The following is a 17,241-nucleotide window of genomic DNA, read 5'->3' on the forward strand; positions in this document are numbered from 1 at the left end:
CGTCTGGAGCCGGCCGGGGGCGTCAGCCGCAGCCCCACCGTCCTCTCCAGCGCGGAACTGCGCGCGCTGCCGCTTCCAAGACCCGGGGCGCCCTGGCCAGATCTGGGTGCCAGGTCCCCGCCGCCACCGCCCCCCGCTCCCCGCCCCGCTCCGGGGGGTGTGGCCTGGCGTGGGGGCGGGCTTAAGTGGCCGCGGGTGTCCGGCTGCTCTGACAGGTCTCCAAATTCTTCCCCGTCGCCTGGTGCCCGCAGCGCGCAGCAGAGCGCCCGGGCAGCACGCGGCGCTTCCCTGGATCCGGCGGTGACTCCAGGCGACTTCCCCGCGGCTTCGGGCCTCCCTTCTCGCTCCAACCTTACACCCGCAGCAGCCACCCACCCCGCTTTGGATCTTAGCCTCAGGAGCCTGCACCGGCGGCTTCTCTCAGTTCTCCAAATTGTTGGCTTGGGAGCCCTCCCCACTTTTTCCTGCCCCCGCCTCCCGCTCCTCCCAGCTCCGGGCCAAATGGATTCCAACGAGCGAAGTGAAGGGGGCTGAGAAGCTTGGGCGGCGACCCCTCGGAAGCACAGCTGGAAAGGGGGGCTTCGTCTTACAGCCGCGACTGGGACCCTGAGATCCTCCCCTCTCCCCGAGGGATGCGTCGGGCCAGAGCCAGCTCAGCGCGGCCAGTCTTCGCTCAGCAAGTGGAGACAGCCAGAAACGAACCCACGGGGGGAGGCTCAGCACACCCCCCACTTCCAAATTAACTGGTGACTCGTAATCGCTGAGGCTAGCGCCCCTCCACGCCTCCCGCGGGCCACCCGCCACCTCACGGTTCCCCACTCCTCCCCCTTTAAACCCCCCGCCCCCAGCTCCGCCCCGGCTCCCCATCCGGGCGCAATGGAGTTCTCCGAAGGGCTCTGTTCCAGCCCCAGCTGCTAACTTCGTACCCATCTGCGCCGCCGGTCACCCCCCGACCAGCCCCCCTGCAGCCGCCGCGCCGTGGGCGTCCTGAGCCCAGTGCCGCAGCCAGGACCTGCCCGGCGCGCAGCTCAAGCCCGGAGCCCCAGGCGCCTGGGCGCCTCTTGGAGAGCAAAGGCTACGCCGAGACGCTGAGCCGAGAACCAGCCGGGAAGCCCGAGCCCGGAAAGGGGGCTGCGTGGCTCCGAGCGCCGCGGCTGCTGCGGACACCGAGCCCCGGCTGCCACGCACCCAGGCTGCGCGGGGCTGGCGGGAGGGCGCCGCGCAAGGACGCAGGGGTCTGCGGCCACCTACCAGACGCCCTTTGCCCCGGGGCACACTATGACCTGACGCGCGGGGGCCCTCCTGCCCGGGGCGGCTCGGGAGAGAAGGGCTCGCCACCCAGCTCAGACCAGGCCAGCCTCTGGGTCTTTAGGGACCTCCTCTCCCGGCGGCCTCCCTCCGGTCCTGCGCCTCCCTCCCCGCGGCCCGGCGCCATGGAGCTCTCCGATGTGCGCTGCCTGAGCGGCAGCGAGGAACTCTACACGATCCACCCGACGCCCCCGGCCGGCGACGGCGGGAGCGGCTCCCGGCCGCAGCGGCTGCTGTGGCAGACGGCGGTGCGGCACATCACCGAGCAGCGCTTCATCCACGGGCACCGCGGCGGCGGCGGCGGCGGGAACGGAAGCTCCAGCAAAGCCTCGGACCCCGGAGGCGGCGGACCCAACCACCACCACGCGTCGCAGCTGTCCGGCGACTCGGCGCTGCCCCTCTACGCGCTGGGCCCTGGGGAGCGAGCGCACGGCACCGGCGGCCCCAAAGTCTTCCCGGAACGCAGCGGGAGCGGCAGCGCCAGCGGCAGCGGCGGCGGGGGCGACCTGGGCTTCCTGCACCTCGACTGCGCCCCGAGCAACTCGGATTTCTTCCTCAATGGGGGCTACAGCTACCGAGGGGTCATTTTCCCCACCCTGCGCAACTCCTTCAAGTCCCGGGATCTGGAGCGCCTCTACCAGCGCTATTTCCTGGGCCAGAGGCGCAAATCGGAGGTGGTGATGAATGTGCTGGACGTGCTGACCAAACTCACCCTCCTAGTTCTCCACTTGAGCCTGGCCTCTGCCCCCATGGACCCGCTCAAGGGCATCCTACTGGGCTTCTTCACCGGCATAGAGGTGGTGATCTGCGCCCTGGTGGTGGTCAGGAAGGACACCACCTCGCACACATACCTGCAGTACAGCGGTGTGGTCACTTGGGTGGCCATGACCACCCAGATCTTAGCAGCAGGGCTCGGCTATGGGCTCCTGGGAGACGGCATCGGCTACGTGCTCTTCACCCTTTTTGCCACCTATAGCATGCTGCCGCTGCCGCTCACCTGGGCCATCCTGGCCGGCCTAGGCACCTCTTTGATGCAGGTGGTCCTCCAAGCGGTCATCCCCAGGCTGGCGGTCATTTCCATCAATCAGGTAACTCCTGCCTGCCTTGCTCTTCCCCTGACTCCCCTGGTGGTTCTTTAGAAATCGCTTCTCCCTTCAAGTCTCCTCCCCCAGCCTGGCACAGTGCCTTGCACCTAGGAGGTCCTGGGTCCCCCTGGGATGGTATTTCTTTCTTCTTAGAGGGAACTGGAATTAAATGACCTCTAAAGTTTCTACCAACTCCGCCATTCCACTCTGATTCTGTGAGTAATTCCTCTCTTCTTAGCTTCTTAGCTGATGTACAGTCTTCTTTCTGCTCTTCACACATCCCCCAGGGGCTGCAGTGAGGCTCTGGAGCAGGAGACTGAAGGGGAGGAGAAGCACCCCAATTTAGAAGGTGCCCCATTCCTTGGCAGCTTTACTCATAAGCGTTACAGCAGGAGGTTGTAAGGGACTGTGGGATTCAGTGTTGGGTTTCTCTGAATCTCTGTGCTGCAAAGGAATCAACATTAGTTAACCCTGTACTAATTTCTGGTGCTTGGGTACCCTACCTAAGTTTTCTCACGCAATCCTTCAGTCAAGCCTGTGATACATGTTTTATGTGCGAATTCTTTTTTGTCTTTTGAGTCTACAAGGTTATCTTCTCTTATCACAGGATCCAACCCCAATGCTTTGAATAAATCAAATTCGGAACTTGAGGTTGGCAGGGAGGGGGGGCATGCCATTAGTAAAGAAGGCAAGTTTTGCTTCATTGGAAAGGGGCATTTTGATGTAGATGGTTTGAAATATTTAGGTGGAACCTGACTCTTTATGTCCCTTTCTCCCACTTTCTTCCTATCTTTCTCCATTAAATATGGATGTGGTTTTGTGAACAGAGTTCTCTTCATCCATGAAGGAGGAGGTAGACGATGACTATTGTTTAAATTCATTGAAATCAATAGATAATTAATGTCCTGGCACTTCCTCGGCCAAATGTCTGGTAGGTAACAAGAGTAAATGGAAGGAGGGTCATCTCCATAATAATGAAGGAAGTGTATCAGCGGAAGTGTTTTCAAATAAAAAGCTGATGAGAGGTGCTTGAAGAGGGGCATGCTTTGTACGTTCCTGCTTTAGCTTCAGCCTCTGGGGTACTTTTGCTCTATTGGAAGTTCAGAGGCTCCTCTTGAGGTCTGAGCATTGAATAATGCTTCTTAGAATAAACAGGTACAATACCTATGAAAACTGCTCATGACTTTTATTTATTTTTTTTTTAATTTTATTTTATTTTTAAACTTTACATAACTGTATTAGATTTGCCAAATATCAAAATGAATCCGCCACAGGTTTACATGTGTTCCCCATCCTGAACCCTCCTCCCTCCTCCCTCCCCATTCCATCCCTCTGGGTCGTCCCAGTGCACCAGCCCCAAGCATCCAGTTTGTAAAATATCATGTATGAAATGAGTTGCCAGTCCAGGTTCGATGCACGATACTGGATGCTCATGACTTTTAGAGTACTGGCTCTGTCAGAGCGCTTTCCCCATCACTGACCTTCTGGGCTTCTAGCTGATTTGGGATTCTCTCTCTCCTCTGCTGGCTCTGTATCCATTTGCTCAGGTTACTTATCTGGTTGACTGCTTTTACGATGCTTTTTGAAGTCTCCCTGGGCAGAGCAAAGAGCATATAAAGTACTTGGCTGTGATCATCAGGCGTGAAATGAGGACGTGAGAGCCTCTGTGAGTAAGGTCTGACCAGCTGAATTTTTTCTTATTAAAGATAATAGTGAATGTTTTCTGAAAATCACCATGAACCTGTAATATCCACATATGAGAAGAGTCTCAGTTTGGAGATTATAGGAAAGTGTATGTTAACTGTGTTTCTGAATCTCGTTGACCTGGTGATTTGAGCCCCAGTGTCCTCTGATTCTCTCCCTTTCTCCCAAGTTCTCTCCTGCTTTGCATTTCCTTTACTACCTGCCTAGACATCAGCTGACCTCTCCTGACCCCTCCTGCTCCTTTCCCCTTCTTCCCCTTCTCAGTTTTTCTGTATCATTCTCCTCTTTCCTTCCCCTTCTCTTTTTTTTCCACTATGAGTCGTTTTCATAATATAACTATCTGGCCATTTGCGGAAAATTCCATTTATCATAATCCACCGCTTCTCATGCAGTAGCCTTTCTTGGTATGCATTACTGAAAGACTTCATCAAGTCAGTTTGGAATAGTATTTAGAATAACACATCCTAAGTGGCAAATGATGAATATTTTCAAAGCCCTAAGTATAGAGGTACTTTTTTTTGCCAAACGAATCCAGAAAGTAAAGTTTGGATCCATATTTGTTTTATACTCCACTCAAATACTACCAGATGGGAGAAGATTAAAAATAACCCCCAAATGTCTTCCTACTCCCACCCCATCATAAACAATCCTTCGGTGTGAAAACTAGGGACCTGGTACCTGCATACCAAGCTCATCCAACTTCCTGTTTGGGTAGGAACTGTAGATGAACCATCCTCTCTTAACTTGTCACCTTTTACCAGACTGAAGGCACAAGTAGAGCGCTTTCCTCCGACTTTAGGTGCTGAAAAGAACCTTGGTGGCTACAAAACATTTTCCTTTGGCGCCCTCTAGAGGTTCAAGTATCTTTCCTGGATCTTGCAGGTGGATGAAGTTAAGCATTAATAGCTTAAAAAACACACACACGCACACACAAAAAGCCTGTGGTTTTTGTATTGGTGATGTTTGGTATACCATTTGGTGATATACAGGGCACACTTAATACCTTCTAACGACCTTGTATAGAAACTGGAATAAAATCCTAACTCCTTACCATGGGCTACTGGATCCATTATTATCTGATGCTGCTTTTCTTGCTAATTAGATTTCTCTTCTCTCCTCTTTCCTTTTCCTTCTCTCTTCCTCTCTTTTCTCTTCTACTCCTCAGCCTCCAAATCACTGTTTTCCTGTCTTTCAAATATCCCGAACTCTTTCCCACTTCTTAGGCTTTATGCCTGCTGCCTAGAACGATTTTTGCCAGGTCTTCACATGACTGACACAGCCTCAGGACTCCAGACTCAGTTCAGATGCCACTCCCTGGTGCATGACAAGCCTTGTTTTCTCCAGAGCACGTGCATCATCTGAAATGATCTGATTTGTTTGTATTTCCTGTGTTTCTTCTCCCAACCCCGTACCCTCACAAGAATGTAAACACCATGTAAGAGGCAAGACGTTGTCTATCGTATTTATCATTTTATCCTCATCACCTAGAAAAATGCCAGGCACCTGGTAGGCCCTTCAATCACTGAATGAGCAAGACTACTCATTGCGTAAGCAATATTATGAAATAGCCAAGTCCCCTGACGTTTATGTTGGTGAAAGCTTTCTATACACACACATACAGCTATGTATGCAAGACAGTCTTTTACACATAAACACCTTTGGGGAAATCAAAGCACGGTAGCAACTCTTTACATTTGTACAATATTTTGCATATAACCAAGAGCCTTTGCATACATGATCTCATCTAGTAATGCCAAACAGATGGTAACATCCATCACTTTTATTTCAGAGAAGAAATGACAGATTCTTAGAAACTTTAAAGGGACATCCAGAAGATGATAAGAATAACAAGTGGTGAGGGCTGGATTCACATCCTGCTGCTGCTGCTGCTGCTAAGTCGCGTCAGTCATGTCCGACTGTGTGCAACTCCACAGACGGCAGCCCACCAGGCTCCCCCGTCCCTGGGATTCTCCAGGCAAGAACACTGGAGCGGGTTGCCATTTCCTTCTCCAATGCATGAAAGTGAAAAGTGAAAGTGAAGTCGCTCAGTTGTGCCCAACTCCTAATGACCCCATGGACTGCAGCCTACCAGGCTCTTCCATCCATGGGATTTTCCAGGCAAGAGTACTGGAGTGGGTTGCCTTTGCCTTCTCCGGGGTTCACATCCTAGCTCAATGCTAATCATATTTCAGAAACTTTTCAGAGAGCATCCTTCTAAAAACATAAGCATTTGAGGTGGCTTCAGAGCAAGAGTTTCACCCGTGTTTCACCACTCAAGGGAGTAATATCCCATATAGCCCAAGAATTAACATATAACAAAACAGCCAAAGGGCAACCAGGAGGGGAAAATGATTGAATTGTGGGGAACAGACTCTTTGTAGCTAGCTCATCTCATCATCTAGCTCAGCGGATATAAATTTGTCAACTGAAGGGCATAAACACTGGCATATCTTATTTCCCTACATTAATCTCAATTCCCATTAAGTGGATGGCTCATGTTGAACTTAGCATTTTCAAGAAGTAGGAAGCTGAGGATACAGTGAACACACCTCTCAGCTATTTCCCTTCACCGAAAAGGCCATTTTCAAAAGGAACAAATGAGCTGGTGATTGCCTTCTCTAATCCAGGCTTAAGAGTCGGCTTCTCTTTTCCTCTAGAAGAATGTGGTATCTGTGGCTTAACAGGGTAACAGCCAAGCTGCAGATCTCTGCAGATACCCTATATGAAGAGAGAGAGTCCTGTGTTCATTCAGCTCTCATGTGCTTTCCACTGTGGATCCAAGATGGAACCTATCAGGTTGACCGCAAAGTTTGTTTGGGTTTTCGTAATACCGTACAGAAAAACCCGAACAAACTTTTTGGCAGCCCAATAAAAAGGGCCAGCCAGGAGGTTCCTTACTATCAGCAAGGAAATGGTTTCTGTTTTCTCCACTTGGTGAACCATTAGAGGAAAGTCGTAAACTTCCCACCCAAAGAGGTTCTGTTCAAATACACAGATATGATCCCTGCATACTTTGTATGTCTAAAGCGGCATTGGAAATATTGAGGAACCCTTAGAAGGTACAAAGCCCAGTTCAAAGGATTCCTTTATTTCGAAATCTCCCCCTGAGATAGTTCAGCTACTGGTAGTACCAGGACTGCAGTTATTCCTTCCTTGGGGAGTCTCATCCATTTTAAGTAAAATCAGTTTCATTGTGGGCTTCCCTGGTGGCCCAGGGACTTCCCATGTGGCTCAGCTGATAAAGAATCTGCCTGCAGTGGGGGAGACCTGGGTTCGAGCCCTGAGTTGGGAAGATCCCCTGGAGAAGGGAAAGGCTACCCACTCCAGTATTCTGGCCTGGAGAATTCCATCAACTGTATAGTCCATGGGATTGCAAAGGGTCGGACACGACTGAGTGACTGGTGGCTCAGTGTAAATTATCCACCTGTCAACACAGGAGACACGGGTTCGATCCCTGATCTGAGAAGATCCCCTTGGAGAAGGAAATGGCAACCCACTTCAGTGTTCTTGCCTGGGGGACCCCATGGACAGAGTAGCCTGGTAGGCGCCAGTCCACAGAGTCGCAAAGAGTCAGACACAACTCAGCAGCTGAAGAAACAAACAGCTTCATTATGTGATTCAAGCCAAAGACAGTAGCACTTTTGTCCAGATTTCCTCTACAACACAGAATTCTTCCACATGTTAAACAAATTGTTTATCCTGCCAGTTCAATTTACCCATCTAAAAATTCATTACAGAATGGCATTATATGTATAAATAACTTATGAATGATAAGGTCATATTTGTTAAGTTCTTCCACCCAGTAGATACAGCCTAAGCTCCGTTGCTGTAATTAGCATTTTACTCTATTCTAATTGCCAGTGACAATAATATGGGCTACCTAACATCTGAAATTTGTCCCGTTCTCATTCTTCAGTTCATTAGTGATAAGACGATGAAAATCATTTAGTTATTGGAACACTGAGAGACAGCAGTATTTAACCAGAAAGATTGCTGCTTTATGCCTCCCTCTGGGGGATTCTAAAATGCTGCAGCTAGTGGCTAATTAGCCCTTTGAACCTCTTGGTGAGGCAGATAAGCAGAAGTGTCAGAGAGGAGGTGATGGCTCCAAGATAACTCGAGAGCAAATGCAGCCAAGTATGCAAATCCAGGTAAGTTAGTGCTCAAGGTCATGCTGTCAGAGTTGAATTGGGAAAGCAGCCTTTTCTTCCCAATCTTACATACATCCGATGAAACAGTGCCAGAAGAATGCTAATTAAGGCACGATCATTACACTTGACTAAGAACAAGGGACTTAGAGCTTACCATTTGGCCTTTAAAAAATCCTTTTGGGGAGCATCTGTCATTTGTATTAGGTGAGATAGTGGTGTCTGGTATGAGCAGGTGGGGGTCAGGAGAGAAGTAGCCTTTGCACGTTTCTGATCATTTAAATGAAGGGTTGACTTCACAGTAAGGACAAAGTGAGTGTAATGGAATTACCATCTTTCTCCCCATTTATAAAATTTAAATATAAGCATATATTATATGTTCTTTGTCTAAGTCTGCTAATCCATGTCAGATAAAGGGAATCTTATGACTACTTAATGCATGGCAAATGACATGTCATTTAAATTATCTCAATTTGGTATTTGATATCAAGACAGATAGTTCAGAAAACACAAATATCCATTAAACGAGTATAACTGGAGTCCTATTTCAAACACCTCACTAGTTATGATGTGCATTTTTTAAAAGCCCAAATACCTCCATTTCTGTGCATTTTCGGTTGGCAAATTCATGTAGGCTTTAAAAAAAAATAATTGCAGCGTTCCAGCCTGTCTGAGAAAATGACTTTCAAAAGCAGATTTGAGTGTCAGCATTCCCAAGAGGGTCCTCTGAACACCAGGAAATGGAAATATTATCCTCTCATATTTCCGAAAAATACCCAGAGACTGTCCTTTTTGGCTCTATCAATTCCTTCCTTCCTTTCCTCTTTTTTTTTTTTTTTTTATGCAGAGTAGGGGAGCCTCGTGGGCTGCCATCTATGGGGTCGCACAGAGTCGGACATGACTGAAGCGACGCAGCAGCAGCAGCAGCAGCAGCAGACTTTGCAAAGGATATTTTTAATGACATCTGAAATGACCAACTAAGTCCCTTCAACCTCCTATCTGTAGACACATTTGCCCTGGAGGTGCCAATAAGCTTGACATCTGTGTATTTAGACTGAGTTGTAAAATGACGTGTGGTGTGGTCTTTACAAGATTGAATTATGAGTTTGTTTTTCTGCCTAGCCAGTAATGTCACCTGACTGGTTTCAGTCTGTCGGAGCGTAATTAGATGGGAACTGGGAAGACTGGGAGGACTTTATTTCTGGAGCAGCTGCTGCAGTATCATGCTAAGTAGGACAAGTGCATTAGTCATATTTACACCTTGATGATTGATGGCATTTTAAGAGCTCATCAAAAATAAGTGAAACCAAGCATTAAAAGGAAAGATTTTTTTTTTTTTTAAGTTGATTCCAACGTCAGTTCTGCCGGCAACATGTATTCAAAGGACACTACTACAATCACGCTGATGTGACATTTCACTGGTGTCTAAATATTTCTTAGGATGATAACTTATTCATTTCCCAAGTGTGTCTATTTGAGTTGATCCTACATGTGTTTGTTTTCAGAACATGGGAGACACTTACAATACTCATCCCATACCCTTCCTCTCACCAACGAATGGGCTCAATACTGATGCTGTGATCAACCAGGAAGTCTAGAATATACAGTTGATGTCGTATCCGTTCACTAGACATATGGCGTGTTCTTTACTTTCTCTATAACACAAGGTACCAAGAACAAAAAATAGGCAAATTTCTGGGATGTATAGGTCTGACCCTCAGTTAGCAAGAAAATGGATTCCATAAATAATTTCTCCTCAAGCATTTTCTTGGGGCTGAAGTAGAAGACTGCTACTCTGCCCAACCACCCATCACAGAGCAGTGAGAGCCAGTATCATCTTCCCTGTGCTTCCCCAGGGAACATAATTGGATTTACACACTCAAATTAGATCATGTGAGTTTTGTTTATGAAGGACTATTTTAAGGAGTCAGGTCACTTAAGCAGCACTTCGGAAGCCGGCTTTTCTCGCTGCAAGATTTTTCACAGTTAGCTCTCTGCAGGGTACAGAAGAATGCTGGGTAGATGAATTAACCATTGAGGCCCCAGACATTCCCAGGGAGGCCAGGTCACCTCCCAGGAGGAATAAAAGCCATTCTACCTGTGAATACAAATGCGTGCCCGCCCTCTCAATCAGTGAACTGGGATTATAACTCTGTGTTGTCAGATAAACCTACAATTCTGTGTTTCCTTGATATCTCTGCTTCGGACTCTGATTAGGCATGTCTGTGATTTTGTATCTGAATTTTATTTTTAGCTACGTCATGTGGTTTAATATGTATAATGCTTTGCATATTCATTAGTCAAGTGAGGTTTTCTATCTCTTCCACCCAACTTCCTGACTTACATGCCTCCAAGTTCAGGTGTTAGGAATTGCAAAATATCTTTCAAACACAAAATTCTCCTAAAGCAGAACATGGTAAAAACTTACATGGTGAAGACAAGAGCTAAGTGTGAAATTAAATCATATTAATCTTTGGGGTTTTTTTTTTAACAAGTAAATTTTTAAAACTGCCATCTCTATGTAAAAAGCATACCAGCATAAAATTTTCACGTGAAACAAGAATTATTTTGTTGAACTATCTTATAAACTATGTCTTTAATCCTGTGTCAGCTGCTTTTCCAGTTGACTGGAGTAAACCATTTCAGAATCTTTTCTCCTTTTTTATGTGTGATTATGTGTTGAATATACATGATTGCTTATAAAACCAAGATGACTAAGGATTAGGGAATGTATAGTCAAAATATAATGTATTCCTTTCACTCAGAACATGGAAAAAATTGCAGCAAAATAGAACAGAACTAGAAAAACAAACAAACAAAAAGAAACACTCCTGCAAGGCCTAAAGATAGAAGATATATGGTCAGTGTTTTCAAATATCCGGGGTACTTCATGACAAACAGAGACTGTTTATTTTAGGGGTATTCTTTAAGACAGAATAATGACCAATGGGTGGTCTTTATACCATGAGAGATTTTGGTTCACTTAAATCTCGTAAGGCTTTGTAGCAACTAGACCTGCCCAGGGGGATTTTTTTTAAGTGATGAGCTCCCTGTCAGGGGATTCATCAAGAGAAAGCTGTACAGAAATCTATCCAGATGCTCTAACAGAAAATTCCACAGGGAAGATCTTTTCCTCAAGGTCATTTGAAAACAATTGGTTGCATCTCTAAGTCATCACAGCCACTTTGCAGGCAAGAGAAAAGGAGAGGACAAAGGGCAAAGGGTAAGAGGTCAAGATGATCATGTTGTAGCCTTGCGTTCCGGGAAACACTCAGGACAATGCAGACAGTGGAGTGCAGTTTATTACACCTGCGAGCCCGAGGCAGAGTCTCCTCTCAGCCAAGGACCCCAACCAGCTTTTGTGAAAACCTTAAGTGTATTGCTCAAGCCCACATCCCCAAATTCCTTAAATCTAGCCTGGAAAGTGTTAAAGGGAGATACAATCAGGTTACAGCCATGATTCATAATCAGAAGGGTCAGCTGGTTATACATTGTAGCCTACACCAATGGGTGCCATAAAGATTACCAAGGTAATTGGCTACATAGGGGACTGTTATATTCTTTTTGGTGACGGGAAATCTTGGTATGGAATCTGGTGTTTATCAGTCCAGGAGGCCAGTTCGGCCGTGGGTATGTTATCCCCATGGCTACCAGGCATATAGTCCAAAGCTCACTGAAAGTGAGAGATGGAGTTTCCTTCTTTTTCAAGATGGAGTCAGCTCAGCCTGTTCCTTTCCTCCCTTAACCAAAGCACATTTGCCCACGAGTCTGTAGCCCTTTCAGGAAGGGACCCCTGCATGGTCCTCTGGGACCCATACCCAATGCCATCTGCCTCTATTTTAGGGACCAGAATTCTGAATTCTGATACATGGCCCCTCCTCCATCATCAAGAAAAGATGGCAAAAATAGATTCAAGTTTACTGCTTCTCAAAAAATCAAGAGTGAATTAGGAAGAAGAGGAGAATAAGGATTGAGTAGGAAAACTGTTCAGTAAATACTTGTTGACTGACTGTTGGGTTCTAGATTCTGAGACACAGCTGTGCGCTACACTGTCAAGGTTGTCACTTTAAGGAGGGTGATACCTCAATGGATCTGGGAGGACGGGGGAAGTTTGTGAATCCGGTACAGGAGTAGGGAGGTTTGTAACTGACTCTTAGAACCTGTCTGAAACACACAGCATTGGGTAAGTGTTTTATGCAGGTCTTGGGCTCTTTTTACTACAGTCTGTAAAGCATGAAAAAAATCAAAGCTACAGTGGATTTCTTTTAGGAGTTGTGTGAAAGGAAAGGTCAGACTTTAGAAGAAATTGTAAAAGGGTATGGATCTTCCTCGCGAAGAGGGTAAAGAGACCCTGGGAAGGGCTAGGAGGTCAGTTATAAAGCATCACCTTATCACAGACTGAACACATCCCAAGCCTGGTGACCAGCAGACTCACGAAAGCATCTGCCTCGTGTTGAGAAGGTCAGGCTTGGCAGCAGCTCCAGGTTCTCCTAGCTGTTCTGTGTTCTCAGTCACGTTTGACTCTTTGCGACCCCATGGACTGTAGCCCACCAGGCTCCTCTGTCAATGGGATTTTTCAATCAAGAATGCTGGAGTGAGTTGACATTTCCTCCTCTAGGGATTCTTCCCGACCCAGGAATCAAACCCATGTCTCTTGTGTCTCCGGCATTGACAGGTGTGTTCTTCACCACTAGGGCCAGCTGGGAAGCACACGTATGCAATAACTCCAGCTAGAAACTGAGCAGATGCCTTGGAGCTCCAGGCAGCCCATTTCACACAAGGATGGGCAGACAAGGAGCTTAAGCAAGGTTCAGTTCCCTCTCCTTGGTACATTGCCACACTTTGCATTTTCGACTACTAGAGCAACTTACAACATTTCATGTGCCTACCAGGCTGTGAGCCCCTTGAGGTCAAGGATTGTGTCTTGCTCATCTTTGTGTCCCTAGCTCCTTGCATCGTATCTGGCACATTAACAGTACTAAACAGCACAGTTATAAGTGAAGTGAATGAATGAATATTATATGAGCAACTCCTTCCCCTGTCCGCTCCCTGGCTACCCCTCAACACATACAATCAGTGAGAAACCAGTGAGAGGGGAAAAAAAAAAATCCATTTCTCTGGTCAATACAGGCAAAAGAACACCAAATATTATCCCAAGAAGTCCTTTGGGCAGAAAGTTTCAAGCTGAGTGCTTGCTGCTGCTGCTGCTAAGTCACTTTAGTCATGTCTGACTCTGTGCGACCCCATAGACGGAAGCCTACCAGGCTCCCCCATCCCTGGGATTCTCCAGGCAAGAACACTGGAGTGGGTTGCCATTTCTTTCTCCAGTGCATGAAAGTGAAAAGTCAAAGTGAAGTCGCTCAGTCGTGTCCGACTCTTAGTGACCTCATGGACTGCAGCGTACCAGGCTCCTCCGTCCATGGGATTTTCCAGGCAAGAGTACTGGAGTGGGGTGCCATTGCCTTCTCCGAGTGCTTGCTAGACCTGTGTTAAGGAAGTTATATTAGATAACATGAAGAAAAATTTAACTCATTATCCAGATCACTTCAGTCAAAATAGGAAAAGGAGATTAAAAATGATGGATCTAAATTATCCATACCTGTTTGTCCATTCCTGAAAATTTTAAATGGATCCAGTCCATCCACACAAAATAGAGTCCAGTATTAATGAGAGTCTCACCCGTTCCTTGGCTTCCTTCTTGGTTCTTTAGCACCTTGGCTCTGAATCCCAACACCAACACCTCGCTCAGGCTCCCTTTGCTTTGTAGTCCATCATCTTTTGTCTTTGTGAATGCATGCATTGTGTGTGTGCTCAGTCATGTCTGACTGGGACCCCATCGACTGCAGCCCTCCAGGCTCCTCCGTCCATGGAATTTTCCAGGCAAGAATACTGGAGCAGGTTGCCATTTCCTTCTCCAGGGGATCTTCTTGACCCAGGGATCAAATCCACATCGTTTGTGTCTCCTGCATTGGAAGCAGATTCTTTACCACTTTGCCACCTGGGAAGAAGCCCCTTGCTTTGCGGTGTCGTTGTTCAGTTGCTCAGTCGTGTCCAACTCTTTGCAACCCCATGGACTGCAGCACTCCAGGCTTCCCTGTCCTTCACTATCTCCCAGAGGTTGCTCAAACTCATGTCCATCGAGTTGGTGATGCCATCCAACCATCTCATCTTCTGTCGTCCCCTTCTCCTCCTGCCTTCAATCTTTCCCAGCATCAGGGTCTTTCCTAATGAGTTGGCTCTTCGCATCAGGTGCTTTGTGGTATACTGCTTCGTGGTATTCTACCCCAAATCAATTCTTTGGCCAGACCCCTCAGTGGTCCCCACTTTTGGTCACCTATGGATGTTCACTCTCTAATTTCATCCGGGTGTAGCTGTGGGCAAGCAGTGTCCCTACTTTCCTACCTGCTTCCTGGCGCCTCTCACCAGCCAGGCTGGTCTGCCTCACTCCTAAGAGAAGGCCATTGAACAGAACCAGCTGACCTTGCTGAGTGTAATAACTGAATAATACTTAGTCTCCCACTTTTACAGTGTAAAACCTATCATATAAAGACCAATTTGTACACCAACTGGACCAATTTTATCTGAAGACTACCTAAAGCCAACATATGGACTTCCCTGGTGGTCCGGGAATTAAGAATCCACCAGCCAATGGAGGGGGACATGGGTTCGATCCCTGGTCCGGGAAGTTTTCACATGCTGTGGGGCAACCTAGCCCATGAACCAGGCTGAGCTTGCATGCTGCAACTACTGGAGCCTGCGTGCTCTGGGACCTGAGAGCCTCAACTACTGAGCAAAGTAAAGGCTGTGCCCTAAAGAAAGCCTGTGCTCCACAACTCGAGAAGCCACTGCAATCAGAAGCCTGCTCCCCACAACGAGAGAATAGCCCCTGGTCACAGCAACTAGAGAAAGCCGTGCAGCAGTGAAGACCCAGCGCAGCCAAAAATAAATTAATTATTTAGTAAGACAGTAGTGATCACTGACTCGATGGACATGAGTCTGAGTGAACTCCGGGAGTTGGTGATGGACAGGGAGGCCTGGCGTGCTGCGATTCATGGGGTCGCAAAGAGTCGGACACGACTGAGCGACTGAACTGAACTGAAGACAATAGTAAAGGCAATATAGAGCCTGATTTTAGATATTGGAACCCAATGCAAATAACTACAAAACAGTCTTCAATAAAAGGACCAAAAAGGCTAAGAGTCAGTCTCCTATTTTCAGTTCTGTGAGGCACCATCCCCATCAATTCCCTTTTCTGCTGTCAATTAGTTCAAGAAACAAAATCAAAATCAGTAAGAACCAACTTATTTTCTTCTAATTCAACATCAAACTTCTCCCATTACTTACGTGAGTCTTCGTAGCCTACTGGTGATGGACAGCTCATTTGAGGGTGGGTTCATGGGACCAGAAAGTCAGCACCCGGTGAATAGAGGGCTTTCTTCTCTGTTTATGAGAGAGACACAACCTTTGTCTCTTATCAAGTGAACAATGACATCACGTGCTGTTGGGGTCCTGCCCGAGACATTTCAGCCAGAGAGGATCTGTGAACTGTGCCAATGGACAGTGAGAGATATTTCTGAAGCTATGTATATGCATTTCCTTAAAAACATAGGAACCACAAATTGTCGTCTTATTTTTACCCTGAATTTTCTCAGTGACATTGGCCAGGTGACTTTGTTTTCTTGATGCCTAAAAGGGTTTTGTGGGTAGTGAAAAAATGCCAGAATTCTGAAGTTTTCTCAACAGCTAGAGTTAGGGGCTTCCCTGGTACCTCAGATGGTAAAGAATCTGCTTGCAATGCCAGAGACCCAGATTCAACCCCTGGGTCAGGAAGATCCCCTGGAGAAAGGAATGGCTACCCACTCTAGTATTCTTGCCTGGAGAATTCCATGGACGGTAGAATTCCACAGACAGAGAAGCTTGGTGGGTTACAGTTCATGGAGTCGCAAAGAGTTGGACACAGCTACACGACTAACACACACACAGAATGAATTAGATATTCCTTCATCTCTGACCTCATTACCTTTTACCAGCCCATCTACCTGAAATTCAGCAAAGACCCCACCTTCCCTGCCATGGGCTTTCTGACACTCGACCAGGTAGATGGATGTAGGTCCCTGTCCTCTTGGATCTCTTCATGCCCTTTACATCCCTCCATTTTAAAGGCAATATACAACCAAATAAATAAATTTCTAAACTGTACACCCCAGGAACTTGGCTAATCTCACCCTACTTCTAGTCCTGGTTTCTATTTAAAAGAAAACACTTGACTTGAACTGATATGAGAAAAGTATTCTTAATTAAGACCTGAAGAAGGAATAGGGGTTGGTAAATGAGATTGAAGCTATTGTTTCCTTATTTGTTTCTACTGCTAAACCATACACTCTTTGAGGACAGGTACGGACCTTTTACATATCTCTGGAATGGACGTTGGCACATCACAGGAACAGCTCGTAGCAGAGGCTTATTGAGTCAATGCCTGAGGAATCATCTTAGTATCAGTGCCGCTGCTTCCTTTTTATAGCTGAGGATGCTAAGCTCAGCGTATTACATCATATCCCTTTGGTTAGACAGCTAATAAAGGATTTTAACCACATCTGTCTCATTTCAAAGCTGCCCCTCGATTTGATGGTCTTTTAAGACCATTTTATCTCAATTAACTCTGCTAGTTTCAGAGGTGATTCGTTAAAAGTCATAAAGGGGAAGAAAAATGAAATTTGTATTCCAAATGGTAGCAATGCACGTAATGATATTATTGCTTTATGGAGCCAGGGGAATAGCACATTGCATTGAAAATAGCAGCTAACAGTCAGCAAAAGAGGGACCTTGGATTTTATATCCAAGACCGTGCAGCTTTGTACAGACCACTCCACCTGTCTTGGCCTTGAAATGAATTCCTCACAGCTCTAAAAGTCTGTCACTATGAAATGGTTTTTGAGATGGCTCATACTCTACCACGTCGAACTGTGGTGCTGGAGAAGACTCTTGAGTGTCCCTTG

General features: G+C 46.9%; 1 protein-coding gene across 1 annotated transcript in view; it reads left to right on the forward strand.

The window, feature by feature from the left end:
* Nucleotides 1-882: 882 nt before the first annotated feature.
* The window catches only part of ADCY8 (adenylate cyclase 8), a 229,587-nt gene continuing 213,228 nt past the window's right edge, over nucleotides 883-17,241 (forward strand). The window contains exon 1 of the mRNA XM_055545749.1: nucleotides 883-2,396. Coding sequence (XP_055401724.1) covers nucleotides 1,434-2,396 — 963 coding nt within the window. The 5' untranslated portion in view covers nucleotides 883-1,433. The remainder of the gene's footprint in view (nucleotides 2,397-17,241) is intronic.

The sequence above is a fragment of the Bubalus kerabau genome, chromosome 14 (assembly GCF_029407905.1).
Source record: "Bubalus kerabau isolate K-KA32 ecotype Philippines breed swamp buffalo chromosome 14, PCC_UOA_SB_1v2, whole genome shotgun sequence".
In the NCBI taxonomy this organism is placed as follows: domain Eukaryota; kingdom Metazoa; phylum Chordata; class Mammalia; order Artiodactyla; family Bovidae; genus Bubalus; species Bubalus kerabau.